Genomic DNA, 19,628 nt, shown 5'->3' on the forward strand with positions numbered 1-19,628 from the left:
ACACACACACACACACACACACACACACACACACACACACACACACACACACACACACACACACACACACACACACACACACACACACACACACACACACACACACACACACACACACACACACACACACACACTCCACGGAAGGAAAACACCAATACCGACACTATTCTTTTTAGAGACTTCAGAGTTTTTCTCTTTCTCTTGGAACAAAATATGTCCAGAAAGCCATACTCAAGATGACAAACAACGTAAATATGGTACAGGAACTTTCCAGCTGAATTTGAATGATACTGATATTGTGTATAACACCTTGTCAATCAACAGAGTGAAAGGCAAGGGTTCACATTTGTTTTAATATTTTATTTGTTGGTAGTGATCCAGGTACAAGGAAAGAAAATAACTTTGATTTATCTTACAGGACATGGGGATGGGACTTGTAAAAGTTTTCTTGTTCATGGACAAGGACATGCAAGTGAATACAGAAGGTTGTTTACAGGAAAGATATGCGAATGTATAAATTGCATTGGAGAGAGGGTATCACCTTGCCCCGCACTGTAAAGAAAGACAACTTCCTATTTTTGCCTTTCTTTAATCCTCTTTTTTTTGCAAAAAGGCAACACACAGATCCAACAATACTGAGAAAAGTAACAAAAGAAAGGGAAAGTACTTCTCAACCTCCCAAAAAAGAATGTTTGTATCTATTGCCGTATCAAGCAAATGAGGAACATATCGCTCTTTGTGTTTGGAAAAGGTTTTAGTTTCTTTTGTTTTGAGATGAGAGGAAGCAGAGTAGTTATTAACATGCAGGACCGAGTGACTCGGGTATCTCTGACAAGTAATGACTCAGCATTGCACCTGGAGAGACCATCAAGTCCTTTTGGCCTAGCTCAGGGATGGGCAACTCCAGTCCTCAGGGGGCCTGATTGGTGTCACACTTTTGCCTCAGCCCCCACTAACAACCCTGACTCCAATGACCAACCAATCATGACCTTCAGTTTTGAATGCAATTATTTTCATCAGCTGTGTTTGCTAGGGATGGGGACAAAGTGTGACAGCACCCCGCCCCTGAGGACTGGAGCTGCCCAAACCCGGCCTTCTCCGACAGAAAAAAAATAATGTTTTTATATTACACAAATCTTTATGCATATTTCACAATATACCTTTTTATTATCATTTTAATAAATACAAAACAACAACACAGTGATTTAAAGGAAAACCATGAGTATTAAAAAGACACAAAAACGCATTAGACATTAGAAATATCGATATTAATTTGGTATGTTCTGTTACTGACATCTTGCCTTAAGGTGGATGGACCAGCACTTTAAACTTGGAATTAAAACCACTGGCGAAAAGAAATGAAACAGGACAGCATCGGACATAAAAGGGGAAATCTTTCAGCAATGAAACTGGAATGAAATAACCGAGTGGAGATGCATATGAATATATACACATATATACACACATACATGAACACCGCCAGAATGTAAAATAACCTGAGATACTCCTTGCACCTCATTTCCAGAACACTGGCCACTAGGTTGATGATATGACAGTGACATAAACGTGACAGTACAACAGCATATCTGACAAAGCCTTCCGTTTCCTTTCCAACTCTCCTTGTATCAACATTAAGCAGTACTAAAGAAGACACAAAAGAAATAGTAATTGATCCAGTAAAATTGTGAACGTTGATTTTGAGAACATTATTAAGCACTATTTTTGAGTCCATAAAAGGCATACAAAGAAACAGGCTTTAAAAAAATTATAAGAACATTGTTTGAAAAGATACAAATTGAACATCTGAGGCTGAATAGTTCCATGCGGCCGGCAGAAGGAAAATGTGTTGTGACTGTTAGGCAGATAGAAAGTAGTGCTCTATGCTGTAGAGACAGAGGCAGTGGGATCTGCTACTGCAGGTGGCTCTTCTCCATTCTGACTGTACTCTACCTGCCTTCCTCTCCACTATCTGATGCATTCTGGGAATTTGAGTCCCAATAGGGAGTCTAGTTAGTGCTCTATTTTATGCTAATCAGAACACAGTACCATACTTCAGGGCAGGGACTGCAGTGCTCCGACTGAAACAGATACAAAACAGGGAACTGTGTTGTTTTCCATGGGATGCTATGGATGTGGAGTACATTAAGTGCTCTAAATTAAGTAAAACATCATTTAAAATGGATGACAAAATAAACTTTGGACTTTTGGGCAAAAAAAAAGGAACTATCCTAAACCTTCTTTCCTGGCAATAGAGAAATCCTTTAGCATCAATGTTAGTTCTTACTACAACTGGGTTCAACCCATTCCAGAGTTGATCAAAAGGAAGGGATGATCAAAAGGAAGTCCTTTGTCAGTGTTAGATTATAGATTAGACCTTCTGAACCATGGCTTTGAGGCTCTTCATAGTGTATTTTAGGTGCTGTGGCTTCAGTGACTAGATTATAGTGGTGTACAGCTGGTTGAACAAAGTGAACACGTGCAGATGTTCACTTTGTGTAATCTACTGTAACTCCATTTTGCTAGACGGATTATACAAATGATCTTCGGATGAAAACAAAAACTCTAGAATTCAATGAAAATAGAATCAAAGAAGATGAGATGAAGATAGAATCAAATAAATTGTGTTGAAACGCTGGAATGAAGATGAGGGCCCAGCTAGACGTCCATTGTGGCTGTGTTATGTTCTGAAAACAAGACAATGCCTGGACAGCCTCACAACTGCCAGCTCTAACAAGTCTATATCAGCCCATTTGTAGGACTATACGGTTTACAATAGAATCAGTTTATGTAGGATCGAAGCTAATCCAATAATCAACTCATAGTTAGAGGAGAGACAAGTCATCATCTTGCTCATAGCCTCTGTGCACATTGAACAAGCCCCCCCTCTCTGCCTCTTCTCTGGCCCCCTACCTCAAAGACACTAACAAACCCATCTTCTTTCTGTTTAGTCCTAACTTGGGAATGGGCATCCATTTAGTTGCTGTCCATAAGCAACCCTTCACTCTTTAATATCTCTCTGTACATTAGTATATATTTTCTCATCTCTCTACAGAAACTCCTCTTCAAATGTTCGTCCGGTTCTTCCTGTCAGCAGGAGCTATGCTTTTGTGCTTATCACCAAAAATCGCAGTGCAAAAAAACAATAATTAATAATAATTATAATAATTAATCAATGAAAGCTATTAACAAATGATGGATTATAAAACAATTATTTTATGGCACAACAACCAATCAATTCAAATATAATACAAATGACTAGATATAACCAACAGTATGGAAAGAGGATGCTAAAACTGAAGTAGGCTTGCATAGCAACGCAACAACAACGTAAAGAATCTATTTACAGGAAACAAGATTCCATTTTTTCCCCAAGGAAGGTTATTTTGAAAATTAGTTTTCTCATATAGACGTTTTTAACTGTTTTGTTTACTTGCTATTTTCTGACTGAAAAAAAATTAAGGTGAGAAATAATTTTGTTGAGGACAACAACATAGTGGGATGTACAGTATGTATGTCTGTGTTTATACATCACATTTACAGTTCTGTTATCATCATCGTCATCTTCCTGCTCCTCTCCTCTGATAATACACAAAGGACAAAGTTCATTGCACCAGTCGGGTGAGGCTTCATTCTGATGAGGACGACGAGGCTTTCTCCAGTTCAGTTCAGATCCTACTGCAGGCAGGTCACTCTGTGAGAGAGACAGAGAGAACAGCAATGTCAGGACAAAGCAATATCTTTAGTATCACAACGCCTTCTTGCAATAATTTAGTAAACAAGAATGTTGTGATACGTACATAACTCGCCCGCGTAATGTCCAGGTCCGTTGGTCCCCAGGAAGTCACTGTGGTCTGTGGCAGCCCGTTGGTGTGGCCCTCGAGGCCCCTCTCCCTTGCGTGGCCCCGTGGAGCCCTTGGAGGAGGCTGTCCCAGAGGAGATGTCGCCCCCGGGGGAGGGGAATGAGGGTTTACTGTAGGGGGGCAGGCACCCCGCTTCTAGACAAACACACAAAGGGAAACAATTCATATTGTCACTCCTAACCCTGATTGTAGTCGGGAAGTTGACCGTTTTTTATGTTAATTTAACCTTTATTTTACCAGGCAGGTCAATTAAGAACACATTCTTACAATACATGCATTGCAAGAAGAAAAAGGACTCCTGTGAGGCTTGGGGCAAGGTGAATACATTCTCATTCACCGAAATGACATGGGGAGGAGCAACAAAAGGATCGAGCGTTTTACAACATGGTGGTTTGTAGATTCATTATGGGGGGCTAGGTATGTGTTTGGGCAGGCGCAGGTGGATAGGCGGGGTGGTGGTGGTTGCAGAAGGTGCTATAGTGAGACAGAGAGCCTGTTGGCAGACCTCCCTTCTAATGACATCTGCAGTGTGTTGGTGCCAGCAGGCAGTGTGGGCTCACACATGAGTCCCTCAGCTAACACCCTTTTGAAGGGGAGAAAGGCAACTACAGAGGGGTTACTGTCTGCTGTGACACCCCTACTACAGGTCAGTATATTGTAGCTCTGACCTGCTGTGACACCCCTGCTGCAGGTCAGTATATTGTAGCTCTGTCCTGCTGTGACACCCCCTGCTACAGGTCAGTATATCGCAGTGTTGACCTGCTGTGACACTCCCTGCTGCAGGTCAGTATATTGTAGCTCTGTCCTGCCTTGAAACCCCCTACTACAGGTCAGTATATTGTAGCTCTGTCCTGTTGTGACACCCCCTGCTGCGGGTCAGTATATTGTAGCTCTGACCTGCTGTGACACCCCTGCTGCACGTCAGTATATTGTAGCTCTGTCCTGCTGTGACACCCCCTGCTACAGGTCAGTATATTGCAGTGTTGACCTGCTGTGACACCCCTGCTACAGGTCAGTATATTGTAGCTCTGTCCTGCCTTGAAACCCCCTGCTACAGGTCAGTATATTGTAGTGTTGACCTGCTGTGACACCCCCTGCTGCAGGTCAGTATATTGTAGCGTTGACCTGCTGTGACACCCCCTGCTGCAGGTCAGTATATTGTAGCTCTGTCCTGTTGTGACACCCCCTGCTGCGGGTCAGTATATTGTAGCTCTGTCCTGCTGTGACACCCCCTGCTGCGGGTCAGCATATTGTAGCTCTGACCTGCTGTGACACCCCTTGCTGTCGGTCAGTATATTGTAGCTCTGACCTGCTGTGACACCCCCTGCTGCAGGTCAGTATATTGTAGCGTTGACCTGCTGGGACACCCCCTGCTGCAGGTCAGTATATTGTAGCTCTGTCCTGTTGTGACACCCCCTGCTGCGGGTCAGTATATTGTAGCTCTGTCTTGCTGTGACACCCCCTGCTGCGGGTCAGTATATTGTAGCTCTGACCTGCTGTGACACCCCCTGCTGTCGGTCAGTATATTGTAGCTCTGACCTGCTGTGACACCCCCTGCTTCAGGTCAGTATAATGTAGTGTTGACCTGCTGTGACACCCCTGCTGCAGGTCAGTATATTGTAGCTCTGTCCTGCCTTGACACCCCCTGCTGCAGGTCATTACATTGTAGCTCTGACCTGCTGTGACACCCCCTGCTGCAGGTCAGTATATTGTAGCTCTGACTTGGTCTCTAGATATAGAGTTCAATAGATCTATAGCATCACATCTCATCAAACATCCTCCCACTGCTCTGATAACAACTCTAACTGGGATTAACTTGTCCCCTCAGAACTCTGCTGTGTATCAGTCAACTTGGAGGGCCTTCTGAACTCTGATGTGTATCAGTCAACTTGGAGAGCCTTCTGAACTCTGCTGTGTACCAGTCAACTTGGAGGACCTTCTGAACTCTGCTGTGTATCAGTCAACTTGGAGGATCTTCTGAACTCTGCTGTGTATCAGTCAACTTGGAGGATCTTCTGAACTCTGCTGTGTATCAGTCAACTTGGAGGACCTTCTGAACTCTGCTGTGTATCAGTCAACTTGGAGGATCTTCTGAACTCTGCTGTGTATCAGTCAACTTGGAGGATCTTCTGAACTCTGCTGTGTATCAGTCAACTTGGAGGATCTTCTGAACTCTGCTGTGTATCAGTCAACTTGGAGGACCTTCTGAACTCTGCTGTGTATCAGTCAACATGGAGGACCTTCTGAACTCTGCTGTGTATCAGTCAACATGGAGGACCTTCTGAACTCTGTTGTGTATCAGTCAACTTGGAGGACCTTCTGAACTCTGCTGTGTATCAGTCAACTTGGAGGACCTTCTGAACTCTGCTGTGTATCAGTCAACTTGGAGGACCTTCTGAACTCTGCTGTGTATCAGTCAACATGGAGGACCTTCTGAACTCTGCTGTGTATCAGTCAACTTGGAGGACCTTCTGAACTCTGCTGTGTATCAGTCAACATGGAGGACCTTCTGAACTCTGCTGTGTATCAGTCAACATGGAGGACCTTCTGAACTCTGCTGTGTATCAGTCAACATGGAGGACCTTCTGAACTCTGCTGTGTATCAGTCAACATGGAGGACCTTCTGAACTCTGCTGTGTATCAGTCAACATGGAGGACCTTCTGAACTCTGTTGTGTATCAGTCAACTTGGAGGACCTTCTGAACTCTGTTGTGTATCAGTCAACTTGGAGGACCTTCTGAACTCTGCTGTGTATCAGTCAACATGGAGGACCTTCTGAACTCTGCTGTGTATCAGTCAACATGGAGGACCTTCTGAACTCTGTTGTGTATCAGTCAACTTGGAGGAGCTTCTGAACTCTGCTGTGTATAAGTCAACTTGGAGGATCTTCTGAACTCTGCTGTGTATCAGTCAACTTGGAGGACCTTCTGACATCTGCTGTGTCAGAAGGTCCGGAACACAGCATGGTGAGGTCTAATGACTCCACACACAAACAGGATAGGAACACAGCATGGTGAGGTCTAATGACTCCACACACAAACAGGATAGGAACACAGCATGGTGAGGTCTAATGACTCCACACACAGACAGGATAGGAACACAGCATGGTGAGGTCTAATGACTCCACACACAGACAGGATAGGAACACAGCATGGTGAGGTCTAATGACTCCACACACAGACAGGATAGGAACACAGCATGGTGAGGTCTAATGACTCCACACACAGACAGGATAGGAACACAGCATGGTGAGGTCTAATGACCCCACACACAGACAGGATAGGAACACAGCATGGTGAGGTCTAATGACCCCACACACAGACAGGATAGGAACACAGCATGGTGAGGTCTAATGACTCCACACACAGACAGGACAGGAACACAGCATGGTGAGGTCTAATGACCCCACACACAGACAGGACAGGAACACAGCATGGTGAGGTCTAATGACTCCACACACAGACAGGACAGGAACACAGCATGGTGAGGTCTAATGACTCCACACACAGACAGGATAGGAACACAGCATGGTGAGGTCTAATGACTTCACATACAGACAGATGGGTGGAGTGGTGGAGTAGCCACTGTTTGTCTGAGAGGGGAAAGCTGGGGAATTAGAATGCATCTGTGTGGCTGGGGCCTCCTGCCTGGACTGGGCTGGAGCCGGGCACCATTGCCGACAACTACAGGCTGTGTGTGTGTGTGTGTGTGTGGGGGGGGGGGGGGGGTCTGGTAGACAAGTACAAGTGGCAGACAGTGCAATCTGTTCATGGGAGCCCAGTCTCCTCTCAGCAGGAGATTGAACACCAGGGTTTAGTAAAGGCTCTGGTCTGCCAAGGCACCGCAGCCATCAGGACCCTGCTGTCACACAGTTTAGGGCTCTGGATCTCTCTCTGTACAGCAATGGCTGCTGACCTAACCACAGGTCTACTGGCTCCATACTGTGGTGTGGAATATGAGTTATATCCTACTGTTCTAAAGTAATGTTCGCTCACATCCAACACACTGCCACAAGTGCAGGATACAAGAAATTGGCATCTGCAAATTAGAATGAACACCTGTGTGGATCAGGTCTGAGTCTTTCTGACAATGTGCTGGCATTCTGATTTGCTTCTACCCTCCAGTCCTGTACCTGTTTTGTGTCCCCTGCGTGGGTCGTCTCCTCGGTCCATGGATGCTAGTCTGTCCTGGGCCTGGCGGTGGCGCTCCAGAGAGGTGCGTGTCTGTCTGTCCATGCAGCTCTTCATTTCCTCCAGCCCAGACAGGGGCATGGCGCCACACATGGGCTGGCGCTCCAGGGACGATGCCTGCCTCTCGGCTGGGGGGCCCATTCCGCCTACACTACGGGCCCCCTGGATATACCCTGGTCCCTGGATGGGCGGGGGGTCAGGGGGAGGAGGTAGGTCTGGGAGGGAGGGAGGGAGGGAGGGAGAGGTGATGTGGTTAACTACATGGTTACAGTCTGGTGATATATCAGTAATCAGTCAATCAGTATTAATCAGTAATTGTAATGCAGTCCAAGTCCTCACAGATCAGGGCTCTCCAACTCTGTTACTGGAGAGCTATCCTCCTGTAGCTTTACTCCAACCCTGTTACTGGAGAGCTATCCTCCTGTAGCTTTACTCCAACCCTGTTACTGGAGAGCTATCCTCCTGTAGCTTTACTCCAACTCTGTTACTGGAGAGCTATCCTCCTGTAGCTTTACTCCAACTCTGTTACTGGAGAGCTATCCTCCTGTAGCTTTACTCCAACACCGTTACTGGAGAGCTATCCTCCTGTAGCTTTACTCCAACTCTGTTACTGGAGAGCTATCCTCCTGTAGCTTTACTCCAACACCGTTACTGGAGAGCTATCCTCCTGTAGCTTTACTCCAACTCTGTTACTGGAGAGCTATCCTTCTGTAGCTTTTCTCCAACCCTGTTACTGGAGAGCTATCCTCCTGTAGCTTTACTCCAACTCTGTTACTGGAGAGCTATCCTCCTGTAGCTTTACTCCAACACCGTTACTGGAGAGCTATCCTCCTGTAGCTTTACTTCAACCCTGTTACTGGAGAGCTATCCTTCTGTAGCTTTTCTCCAACCCTGTTACTGGAGAGCTATCCTCCTGTAGCTTTACTCCAACACCGTTACTGGAGAGCTATCCTCCTGTAGCTTTACTCCAACTCTGTTACTGGAGAGCTATCCTCCTGTAGCTTTACTCCAACCCTGTTACTGGAGAGCTATCCTCCTGTAGCTTTACTCCAACTCTGTTACTGGAGAGCTATCCTCCTGTAGCTTTACTCCAACCCTGTTACTGGAGAGCTATCCTCCTGTAGCTTTACTCCAACTCTGTTACTGGAGAGCTATCCTCCTGTAGCTTTACTTCAACCCTGTTACTGGAGAGCTATCCTTCTGTAGCTTTTCTCCAACCCTGTTACTGGAGAGCTATCCTCCTGTAGCTTTACTCCAACTCTGTTACTGGAGAGCTATCCTCCTGTAGCTTTACTCCAACCCTGTTACTGGAGAGCTATCCTCCTGTAGCTTTACTCCAACTCTGTTACTGGAGAGCTATCCTCCTGTAGCTTTACTCCAACACCGTTACTGGAGAGCTATCCTCCTGTAGCTTTACTTCAACCCTGTTACTGGAGAGCTATCCTTCTGTAGCTTTTCTCCAACCCTGTTACTGGAGAGCTATCCTCCTGTAGCTTTACTCCAACTCTGTTACTGGAGAGCTATCCTCCTGTAGCTTTACTCCAACCCTGTTACTGGAGAGCTATCCTCTTGTAGCTTTACTCCAACCCTGTTACAGGAGAGCTATCCTCCTGTAGCTTTTCTCCAACCCCAGTTGTACAGTAACTATTCTGATTCAGATTTTCAACCTGCTAATGATTAGAATCATGTGCTCTAGATTAGGATTGGAGTGAAAACATACAGGACGGTATCTCTCCAGGAACAGGTTTGGAGTGAAAACCTACAGGATGGTATCTCTCCAGGAACAGGATTAGAGTGAAAACCTACAGGATGGTATCTCTCCAGGAACAGGATTTGAGTGAAAACCTACAGGACGGTATCTCTCCAGGAACAGGATTTGAGTGAAAACCTACAGGACGGTATCTCTCCAGGAACAGGATTGGAGTGAAAACCTACAGGATGGTATCTCTCCAGGAACAGGATTTGAGTGAAAACCTACAGGACGGTATCTCTCCAGGAACAGGATTTGAGTGAAAACCTACAGGACGGTATCTCTCCAGGAACAGGATTGGAGTGAAAACCTACAGGATGGTATCTCTCCAGGAACAGGATTTGAGTGAAAACCTACAGGACGGTATCTCTCCAGGAACAGGATTTGAGTGAAAACCTACAGGATGGTATCTCTCCAGGTACAGGATTAGAGTGAAAACCTACAGGATGGTATCTCTCCAGGTACAGGATTAGAGTGAAAACCTACAGGACGGTATCTCTCCAGGAACAGGATTTGAGTGAAAACCTACAGGATGGTATCTCTCCAGGTACAGGATTAGAGTGAAAACCTACAGGACGGTATCTCTCCAGGAACAGGATTGGATTAAAAACATACAACACGGTATCTCTCCAGGAACAGGATTGGAGTGAAAACCTACAGGACGGTATCTCTCCAGGTACAGGATTAGAGTGAAAACCTACAGGATGGTATCTCTCCAGGAACAGGATTGGAGGGAAAACCTACAGGACGGTAGCTCTCCAGGAACAGGATTGGAGTGAAAACCTACAGGATGGTATCTCTCCAGGAACAGGATTGGATTAAAAACATACAACACGGTATCTCTCCAGGAACAGGGTTGGAGAGCCCTGTTATAGATAATGAGTAAGTTGTGTCAGAGGTAACTCTTCACTGAGACAAAGTCCAGGGAAGCTTCTGGTTCAAGCACTGTGCCACCCCAGCTTCTTCTCTTACCGTCTGCACTGGCGTCTCTCCTGTGGGGCGCCGTGCCCTGTCCCCGGGGCTTGCGGGTGGGCCGGGCAGCCCTCTGGTGGCCCAGGCTATGTGTGCCCACCGTGCTGCCATCTGTAGAGAAGGGACTGCTGGGCCGGGGCCGGTGGGACAGCCCTTTACCTGGAGGAGGAGGGAGAGAAGAAGACAGAGAGGCAACTGGGTTAGTGGAGGGACTGAGAGGAACATGGAGAGAAGCGGCTTAAGGATCATGCCTGGGAAGAGAATGTTGATTTCCAAGCAGGAAGCTCGCACGATCCCATGGAAGGTTCAGTTACTTAATCAGTCAAACGTCAGAAATCCTCAAAATCACACCATTATTTTGACAATGAGAAAGTACAGACAGTGTTAGAAGCCTGCAAAGAAATCACCAGTGAGTTCACCCAGATAATTGTCCTCTATCCCAAGTTCGTAGGAGTCAGGGTGCAAAGCTGGAGGAAGGTTAGAGTTGAATCAAGGTTTGTATCCTTTGTTCAGCCACATATTGTAGAGCCATGCAGATTCTCCGCCAAACAGCAGTAGAGTGGAGAAAACACCAGCCAGCAGACGGCAGGAAGTAGATCAATCTCCTTTTGGGTCATGTATAGGTTCCAGAGAGAACAGGCTGGAGGGGCTTCACTACTCATATACCAACCTCTCTTGGCCAGGCTGGTACCCTCCAGGTGGTAGCCTGCCTTGTCAGCGGCTGCCACCAGGGCCTGGGCGAAGCTACAGTGGGTGTAGAGGGACCCGTCAGAGGAGCTGCCCACACTGGACCTGTGGCTGGAGTAGTGACGGTCATCTTCCTCTGAGGCTGACCCCCAGCCGTTAACCATGGACCCTGAGGGACACCGCCAGCTAGACCATCAGAGATGTGTATGTGTGTGTGTGTTCACAAATCAAGTAACAATTTTTGATATCCAACCGCACCATGTTTATAGCCTCCAGACCCCAACCGAGGAAATTCCACAGACACAAAAGCCCTTGAATGATCTTCCATACTGAACATCTTCACTGTGGTTATAGGTTTCAATGGATTCATGTGCTGTGTAATCTTATAATGAGGGTTAATATCAAGTTTCATCTCAGATGGGTTTCTCTGTGCTGCAGGGACTCTGTGTTCTGGCATGTCACTAGTGGTTTACTACAGTCATTCTGTTCTGGCCTGCCCCACTCGTCACACACACACAGACACAGACACACAGACACAGACACAGACACACACACACACACACACACACACACACACACACACACACACACACACACACACACACACACACACACACACACACACACACACACACACACACACACACACACACACACACACACACACACACACACACACACACACAAACACGCTGATGGACAGCATAACTGGGGCCACTTGAGTTTGGCCTGCTCTTGATAGAGAAAAGTAACACACCTGTCCAGAGCTGAGTCCCAGTATTACCTCAGGTGATATACCTGTCCAGAGCTGAGTCCCAGTATTACCTCAGGTGATATACCTGTCCAGAGCTGAGTCCCAGTATTACCTCAGGTGATATACCTGTCCAGAGCTGAGTCCCAGTATTACCTCAGGTGATATACCTGTCCAGAGCTGAGTCCCAGTATTACCTCAGGTGATATACCTGTCCAGAGCTGAGTCCCAGTATTACCTCAGGTGATATACCTGTCCAGAGCTGAGTCCCAGTATTACCTCAGGTGATATACCTGTCCAGAGCTGAGTCCCAGTATTACCTCAGGTGATATACCTGTCCAGAGCTGAGTCCCAGTATTACCTCAGGTGATATACCTGTCCAGAGCTGAGTCCCAGTATTACCTCAGGTGATATACCTGTCCAGAGCTGAGTCCCAGTATTACCTCAGGTAACACACCTGTCCAGAGCTGAGTCCCAGTATTACCTCAGGTAACACACCTGTCCAGAGCTGAGTCCCAGTATTACCTCAGGTAACACACCTGTCCAGAGCTGAGTCCCAGTATTACCTCAGGTAACACACCTGTCCAGAGCTGAGTCCCAGTATTACCTCAGGTAATACACCTGTCCAGAGCTGAGTCCCAGTATTACCTCAGGTGACACGGATGAAGCAACTCACAAAACAGTGTTGAATCAAACACCTAATGGTTTAACACTATAAACACCTGGCTCTCTTATCACGCCTTGTTAATGCACTCCACACTCTATGGAAAGTCCTGCAGCATTGACTTGTGATATAGTAATAATACCAAATCAATTACTTACATTCCAAGATGGCATAGCAGTGGGATGTCTGTTTTGATTGTCATGTCCCGTCCCTTGTATATATCGTTTTTTTCTTCGTATATATTTTTATATTTGTATTCTCATTTTCCATCTACGGACTGAACATACTCTCCTGCAACCCGCCTCACCCAACGTGGTACGGATCTGCTATTTTTATACTTTAGAACCGGAACCCCCATCAGCAGCTAGCCAGCTAACTAGCTACTAGCTAGAGGTCAGTTAGCCTCTGCTAGCGGTCATCACCGTTAACTCGGACATCAGCCAGCCTCAGCTCGGTCAATTCCTGCCAGTCTGCACAGCGCGATATCAACCCAGAATATCGGACTGCTTTTCTCTACCACATCTCCGGATTCCTGCCGCAATCTCTGAACATTTACTCCGGAATATCGCAGCTAGCTAGCCTGGACCCCTTTGCTGCCGACACGGAGCCCCGCCGATCCATCACGACTGGTCTGCTGACGTAACCGTCCGAGGGGGTTTCAACAGGCTTTCCCGTTGCGACGTCCCCCTGAGGCCCATCTGCTAGCCCCGGCCTGCTACCTGTCTGAATCGCCGTGTCTCCAGCTCGCCTAGCTACTCACTGGACCCTATGATCACTCGGCTACACATGCCTCTCCCTAATGTCAATATGCCTTGTCTATTGCTGTTTTGGTTAGTAATTTTTGAATTATTTCACTGTAGAGCCTCCAGCCCTACTCAATATGATTTAGCTAGCACTTTTGTTCCACCCCCGATATATGCGGTGACCTCACCTGGATCACCAATATACACAGTCAGTTAGGAAAGCTAAACTAGCTTTTTCAAACAGAAATTTGCATCCTGTAGCACTAATTTCAAAAGGTTTTGGGACACTGTAAAGTCCATGGAGAATAAGAGCACCTCCTCCCAGCTGCCCACTGCACTGAGGAAAGGAAACATTGTCACCACTGATAAATCTACGATAATCGATCATTTCAATAAGCATTTTTCCACGGCTGGCCATGCTTTCCACCTGGCTAACCCTACCCGGCCAACATCTCAGCACCCTCTCAGCACCCCCTTGCCCAAGCCCCCCCCAATTCTCCTTCACCCAAATCCACACAGCTGATGTTCTGAAAGAACAGCAAAATCTGGATACCTGCAAATCAGCTGGGCTAGACAATCTGGACCCTCTCTTTCTTAAATTATCCATCCTACCCTGCCTTTCTAAAATCTTCGAAAGCCAAGTTAACAAACCGATCACTGACCATTTCAAATCCCACCGTTCCTTCTCCACTACAGTGAGGGAAAAAAGTATTTGATCCCCTGCTGATTTTGTACGTTTGCCCACTGACAAAGAAATGATCCGTATATCATTTTAATGGTAAGTTTATTTGAACAGTGAGAGACAGAATAACAACAAAAAAATCCAGAAAAACGCATGTCAAAAATGTTATAAATTGATTTGCATTTTAATAAGGGAAATAAGTATTTGACCCCCTTTCAATCAGAAAGATTTCTGGCTCCCAGGTGTTTTTTATACAGCACTCCCTTTAAGAGTGTGCTCCTAATCTCAGCTCGTTACCTGTATAAAAGACACCTGGGAGCCAGAAATCTTTCTGATTGAGAGGGGGTCAAATACTTATTTCCCTCATTAAAATGCAAATCAATTTATAACATTTTTGACGTGCGTTTTTCTGGATTTTTTTGTTGTTATTCTGTCTCTCACTGTTCAAATAAACCTACCTTTAAAATGATAGACTGATAATTTCTTTGTCAGTGGGCAAACGTACAAAATCAGCAGGGGATCAAATACTTTTTTCGCTCACTGTACCTGGTTAAATAAAGGTGAATTAAAATAAAATAAATAAAAATGAAGGTCAATTATATCACTAAGACAAAGGCAGCAGAGATATGTAGCCCAGTATATCACTGTTAGGAAGATTAAAAGACAAAAGGGGAAAATGTCACATACAAAATAATCATTATCTAGATTTCCCAGAAATACTGGAATCTTAAGGAAACCCTCGTGGATGGAAGCTGTTCCCGTAAAGCAGAGCCTATATTGTGAATGTTTCTGCTGTGAGTATGTCTTTATCCTTTCAGAACCTCCTAAAGAAAGCCTTTCCATCGTGCCAACAAAAATATGCCATTCTGTCAGGCGAGATTACAGTCAGCTTAAATGACAGCTTTCGGAGAGGCTTGCTTGGCAGACACAATGAAGTGGCACTTATCCAAACTCTCTCTCTCTCCACACACCACACACACACACACACACACACACACACACACACACACACACACACACACACACACACACACACACACACACACACACACACACACACACACACACACACACTCAATCTCGTGGTCCGCAGACAAGCCCATGAGACAAAAATGAAAAGCAATGTGGACGGTGTGATGAAGAGAAAAGGGGGAATACGGTACAGAACTGGAATGGAGGAGGAAAGGTCATGGGGAGAGAGGGGAGAGGGAAAAGAGGGAGTAGCAGGGATGAGAATGATGATGAGAGGGGAACAGAGGGGATGAGGTGGGCACTGAGATGGGGTCAGTGGGGAACATAGGGGATGAGGATGGTACAGAGATGGGGTCAGTGGGGAACAGAGGGGATGAGAGGGGTACTGAGATGGGGTCAGTGGGGAACAGAGGGGATGAGAGGGGTACAGAGATGGGGTCAGTGGCGAACAGAGGGGATGAGAGGGGTACAGAGATGGGGTCAGTAGGGAACAGAGGGGATGAGAGGGGTACTAAGATGGGGTCAGTGGGGAACATAGGGGATGAGAGTGGTACAGAGATGGGGTCAGTGGGGAACAGAGGGGATGAGTGTGGTACAGAGATGGGGTCAGTGGGGAACAGAGGGGATGAGAGGGGTACTGAGATGGGGTCAGTAGGGAACAGAGGGGATGAGAGGGGTACTGAGATGGGGTCAGTGGGGAACATAGGGGATGAGAGGGGTACAGAGATGGGGTCAGTGGGGAACATAGGGGATGAGAGTGGTACAGAGATGGGGTCAGTGGGGAACAGAGGGGATGAGAGCGGTACAGAGATGGGGTCAGTGGGGAACATAGGGGATGAGAGGGGTACTGAGATGGGGTACTGAGATGCGGTCAGTTGGGAATAGAGGGTGACAGTCACAAGTCTGGCCAAGGCAGACATAGAGAGAAGCAGGCATACCTGTCACGTCCTGACCCTAGTAAGATGCCATTTTCTATAGTAGAGTAGGTCAGGGTGTGACAGGGGGTGTTTTTGGGTGGTTTTCTTGTTATCTGTTTCTATGTTGTTTTTCTAGGTTTCTATGTTGGGGTTGTTGGGATGATTTCCAATTAGAGGCAGCCGGTTCTCGTTGTCTCTAATTGGAGATCATATTTATGTAGGGGGTTTTTCCATTTGTGTTTGTGGGTTGTTCATTTTTGAGTAGTGTTATTTTCTCTGCGTCACGGTTTGTTGTTTTGTTGTTAGAAGTATTTTGGTGTGTTGCAAACGTTTCACGGAATAAATAAACATGTGGAACTACAACCATTCTGCGCGTTGGTCCGATCCTTTGAACAGCCGTGACAATACCAGAGGTCTGGCACTCAGTCAGACACAGAGAGAGACAGGAGAGGATCAACTAAACCCAAATACACACATGTACCAGCTGTGCTGACAGAGTCCCTTTCACACTACACTTCTGACTGGAACACAACGTTAGTCCAGCACTGTAACTGACGTAAAACTCAATGTCTGATTTATGTTTGTGCAGCCCAAGGAAATCAGGAAACTGAGGAAACTCCCTAAAAGTGCTTTTCAATTTCTCGCCCCTGAGCCCCTTCACATCACAACATTGTGGTTTGTGCAGAACCCAACTTAAACAAGGCCTCAGGGAACTAAAGCTTTCAACCAGTAGCTCACCTTATAACAGCTTTTCTCTCTGAGAAACGATCGGAGCAAATTATCCACAAACTAATGGAAAACTTCAATAAACCTGGGAAACCATGTGAAAACCTTAAAACCTTGCACATTCCAATTTTACTGCACTGACTGAAAATACCCAAGACACTAACTACGTTCTGGCCTTTATCTTGCCAGGCTATTTTCTCGTTCTGGCCTTCATCTTGCCAGGCTATTTTCTCGTTCTGGCCTTCATCTTGCCAGGCTATTTTCTCGTTCTGGCCTTCATCTTGCCAGGCTATTTTCTCGTTCTGGCCTTCATCTTGCCAGGCTATTTTCTCGTTCTGGCCTTCATCTTGCCAGGCTATTTTCTCGTTCTGGCCTTCATCTTGCCAGGCTATTTTCTCGTTCTGGCCTTCATCTTGCCAGGCTATTTTCTCGTTCTGGCCTTCATCTTGCCAGGCTATTTTCTCGTTCTGGCCTTCATCTTGCCAGGCTATTTTCTCGTTCTGGCCTTCATCTTGCCAGGTTATTTTCTCTCACACTGCTTTTCTCTGAGTTTTCCTTCTAAGAAGAAAAAACAAAGAGTGCAATTCCTCTGGGTCCAATCCTCCCACAAAGACTAGTGCAGATAATGAAGTACAAGCAGAGCGAGGCAGCCAAGCCAAGGCACTGAGACTTCCTTCCAACTCCTCCAGCTCAGAACCACTACCTCAGCACATCACATCACACAGTGAGCTTTCAGCCACGCTAACTGCTAGTCTCTACTACTCCGGTGTCTTTGGGACACAGCTATTCCTGATACGTCAAGGAAACCTTGATCTTGCTGACATCATGTACTGAAAACACAATCTAGCTTCATCTTTGTGGTCTTGAATTCTGCAACCAATCGTGCTTAATCTACTTTGCATGAGCGTAATTGTATTCTTTTTTTCCAGACTAAGGTTCCATGCAATTCTCAAATTACTAGGTATCTAATAACCTTCTCTCACCTGCCCATGTTCCCTGTACTAATGGTCCAGGCCAGTAAAAGGGAGCTAGCCACTAGCCAGGGGCAGTAAACGGGAGCTAGCCACAAGCCAGGGGCAGTAAACGGGAGCTAGCCACTAGCCAGGGCCAGTAAACGGTAGCTAGCCACTAGCCAGGGGCACTAAACGGGAGCTAGCCACTAGCCAGGGGCAGTAAACGGGAGCTAGCCACTAGCCAGGGCCAGTAAACGGGAGCTAGCAACTAGCCAGGGGCAGTAAACGGGAGCTAGCCACAAGCCAGGGGCAGTAAACGGGAGCTAGCCACTAGCCAGGGGCAGTAAACGGGAGCTAGCCACTAGCCAGGGGCAGTAAACGGGAGCTAGCCACTAGCCAGGGGCAGTAAACGGTAGATAGCCACTAGCCAGGGGCAGTAAAAGCCAGGTATCCCAGGTTCCTCCTGCCACAAAAACTGATTTATGCTGACGGAGCGGCTCATCTGCATGTCGTTAAGCAGGGAAATCGTTCCCCCTGATGAGCTGGCGGCTGCACCTACCGACAGGAGACGTGACCCTGCCCCCCCCCCACTCCCCTCAGCCGTCCCTGCCAGGGGGTTGATGGGAGAATAATCACCCAGAGAGACACAGCACTGAGATCCCTGTGGATATCATACTGCAGCATCAGTAACACACAACACAGCTAGCTACTCTAGACAAATACACTGCCCTGGGATATAATACGTGTGTGTATTCATCTCAGCCTAACCATGGTAATTTAACACTGCTTCAGGTTGATTCACCTTTAGCTTTCAAAAAATATACTGTATTATGCAGTGCATGACATAATACAAAGACACACAGACAATCTCTCTTGTGAAAAAAATGTATGTGCATTTTTCCTGTGCCCAACGGTGAGAATTTTTGATTTAGTGGCATTTGGTGTAACATTAAGGAAACAGACCTATTTACATATTATTATAACAATGACAAATCTATCATGTTGGGCTCTACAGAAATCTGCTCGTGCCCCCTCTCTCCACAGCCTCAAAATGGTGGCCGCGATTAATCTCCGCGTTTTCCCCCATCTGCCCCTCCCGCTAACCCTGGAGCTGGGACCGTGTCTGTGCTGTCAAACGGTGGAAAGCGGGGGAGACTTGTAGAAAGATAAGAAGAAATAGTGGTGTCTTCAGAGTAATACAGTGCAGGAGAGATGCAGCAGATTAGGGCCCAGTCGCAGCTTTATATTCCTCTAAATATATAAACAGCAGCATGTGTCATAGCCGCCACAGCCCATGTTCCATCATCCCACAGAAAAACTACACTCTGGGGTTGCAGACGACAGGCCAGCCAAGCAGTCGTGTCAATCCTCCCTCCCTCTCTCCCTGTTCCTCTTTTTATAGATACAATATTTATCTTCTCCCCCCTCTCTCTCTCTGTTTCTCTTTCTCTGTCTCTCTCTCTCTGTTTCTCTTTCTCTGTGTCTCTCTACCTGTCTCTCTCTCTCTGTGTCTCTCTATCTGTCTCTCTCTCTCTGTGTCTCTCTTTCGCTCTCGCTCTCTCTCTAGATAAGTATCTTCCTCCCCTTCTCTTTGTCTCTCTCTCTCTTCCTCATTCAATATAAATATTTATCCCTTCTTCTCTTCCCTTCTTAGTTCTATCCCTCCCCACTCATAAAACACAGAGCTGCTGCTCCATCCTGTCTGTAGTATAGCAGTCAGCCATGTCTGGTATAGAGGACTATTATGTGCTGTTCAGTTGG

General features: G+C 46.5%; 1 protein-coding gene across 10 annotated transcripts in view; it reads right to left on the reverse strand.

The window, feature by feature from the left end:
* Positions 1 to 339: 339 nt before the first annotated feature.
* The window catches only part of LOC106613191 (roundabout homolog 2), a 607,381-nt gene continuing 588,092 nt past the window's right edge, over positions 340 to 19,628 (reverse strand). For 5 of the 10 annotated variants that reach the window (XM_082956433.1, XM_082956436.1, XM_014215208.3 and 2 more), the window contains 5 exons: positions 11,443 to 11,628; positions 10,773 to 10,931; positions 7,993 to 8,265; positions 3,798 to 3,995; positions 340 to 3,691 (listed from right to left, as the gene is read on the reverse strand). In XM_082956433.1, coding sequence (XP_082812559.1) covers positions 3,690 to 3,691; positions 3,798 to 3,995; positions 7,993 to 8,265; positions 10,773 to 10,931; positions 11,443 to 11,628 — 818 coding nt within the window. In that variant the 3' untranslated portion in view covers positions 340 to 3,689. The remainder of the gene's footprint in view (positions 3,692 to 3,797; positions 3,996 to 7,992; positions 8,266 to 10,772; positions 10,932 to 11,442; positions 11,629 to 19,628) is intronic. The other 5 variants (XM_082956435.1, XM_014215219.3, XM_082956434.1 and 2 more) reach the window with 2 other exon arrangements.

The sequence above is a fragment of the Salmo salar genome, chromosome 09 (assembly GCF_965601325.2).
Source record: "Salmo salar chromosome 09, fSalSal1, whole genome shotgun sequence".
Lineage (NCBI taxonomy): Eukaryota > Metazoa > Chordata > Actinopteri > Salmoniformes > Salmonidae > Salmo > Salmo salar.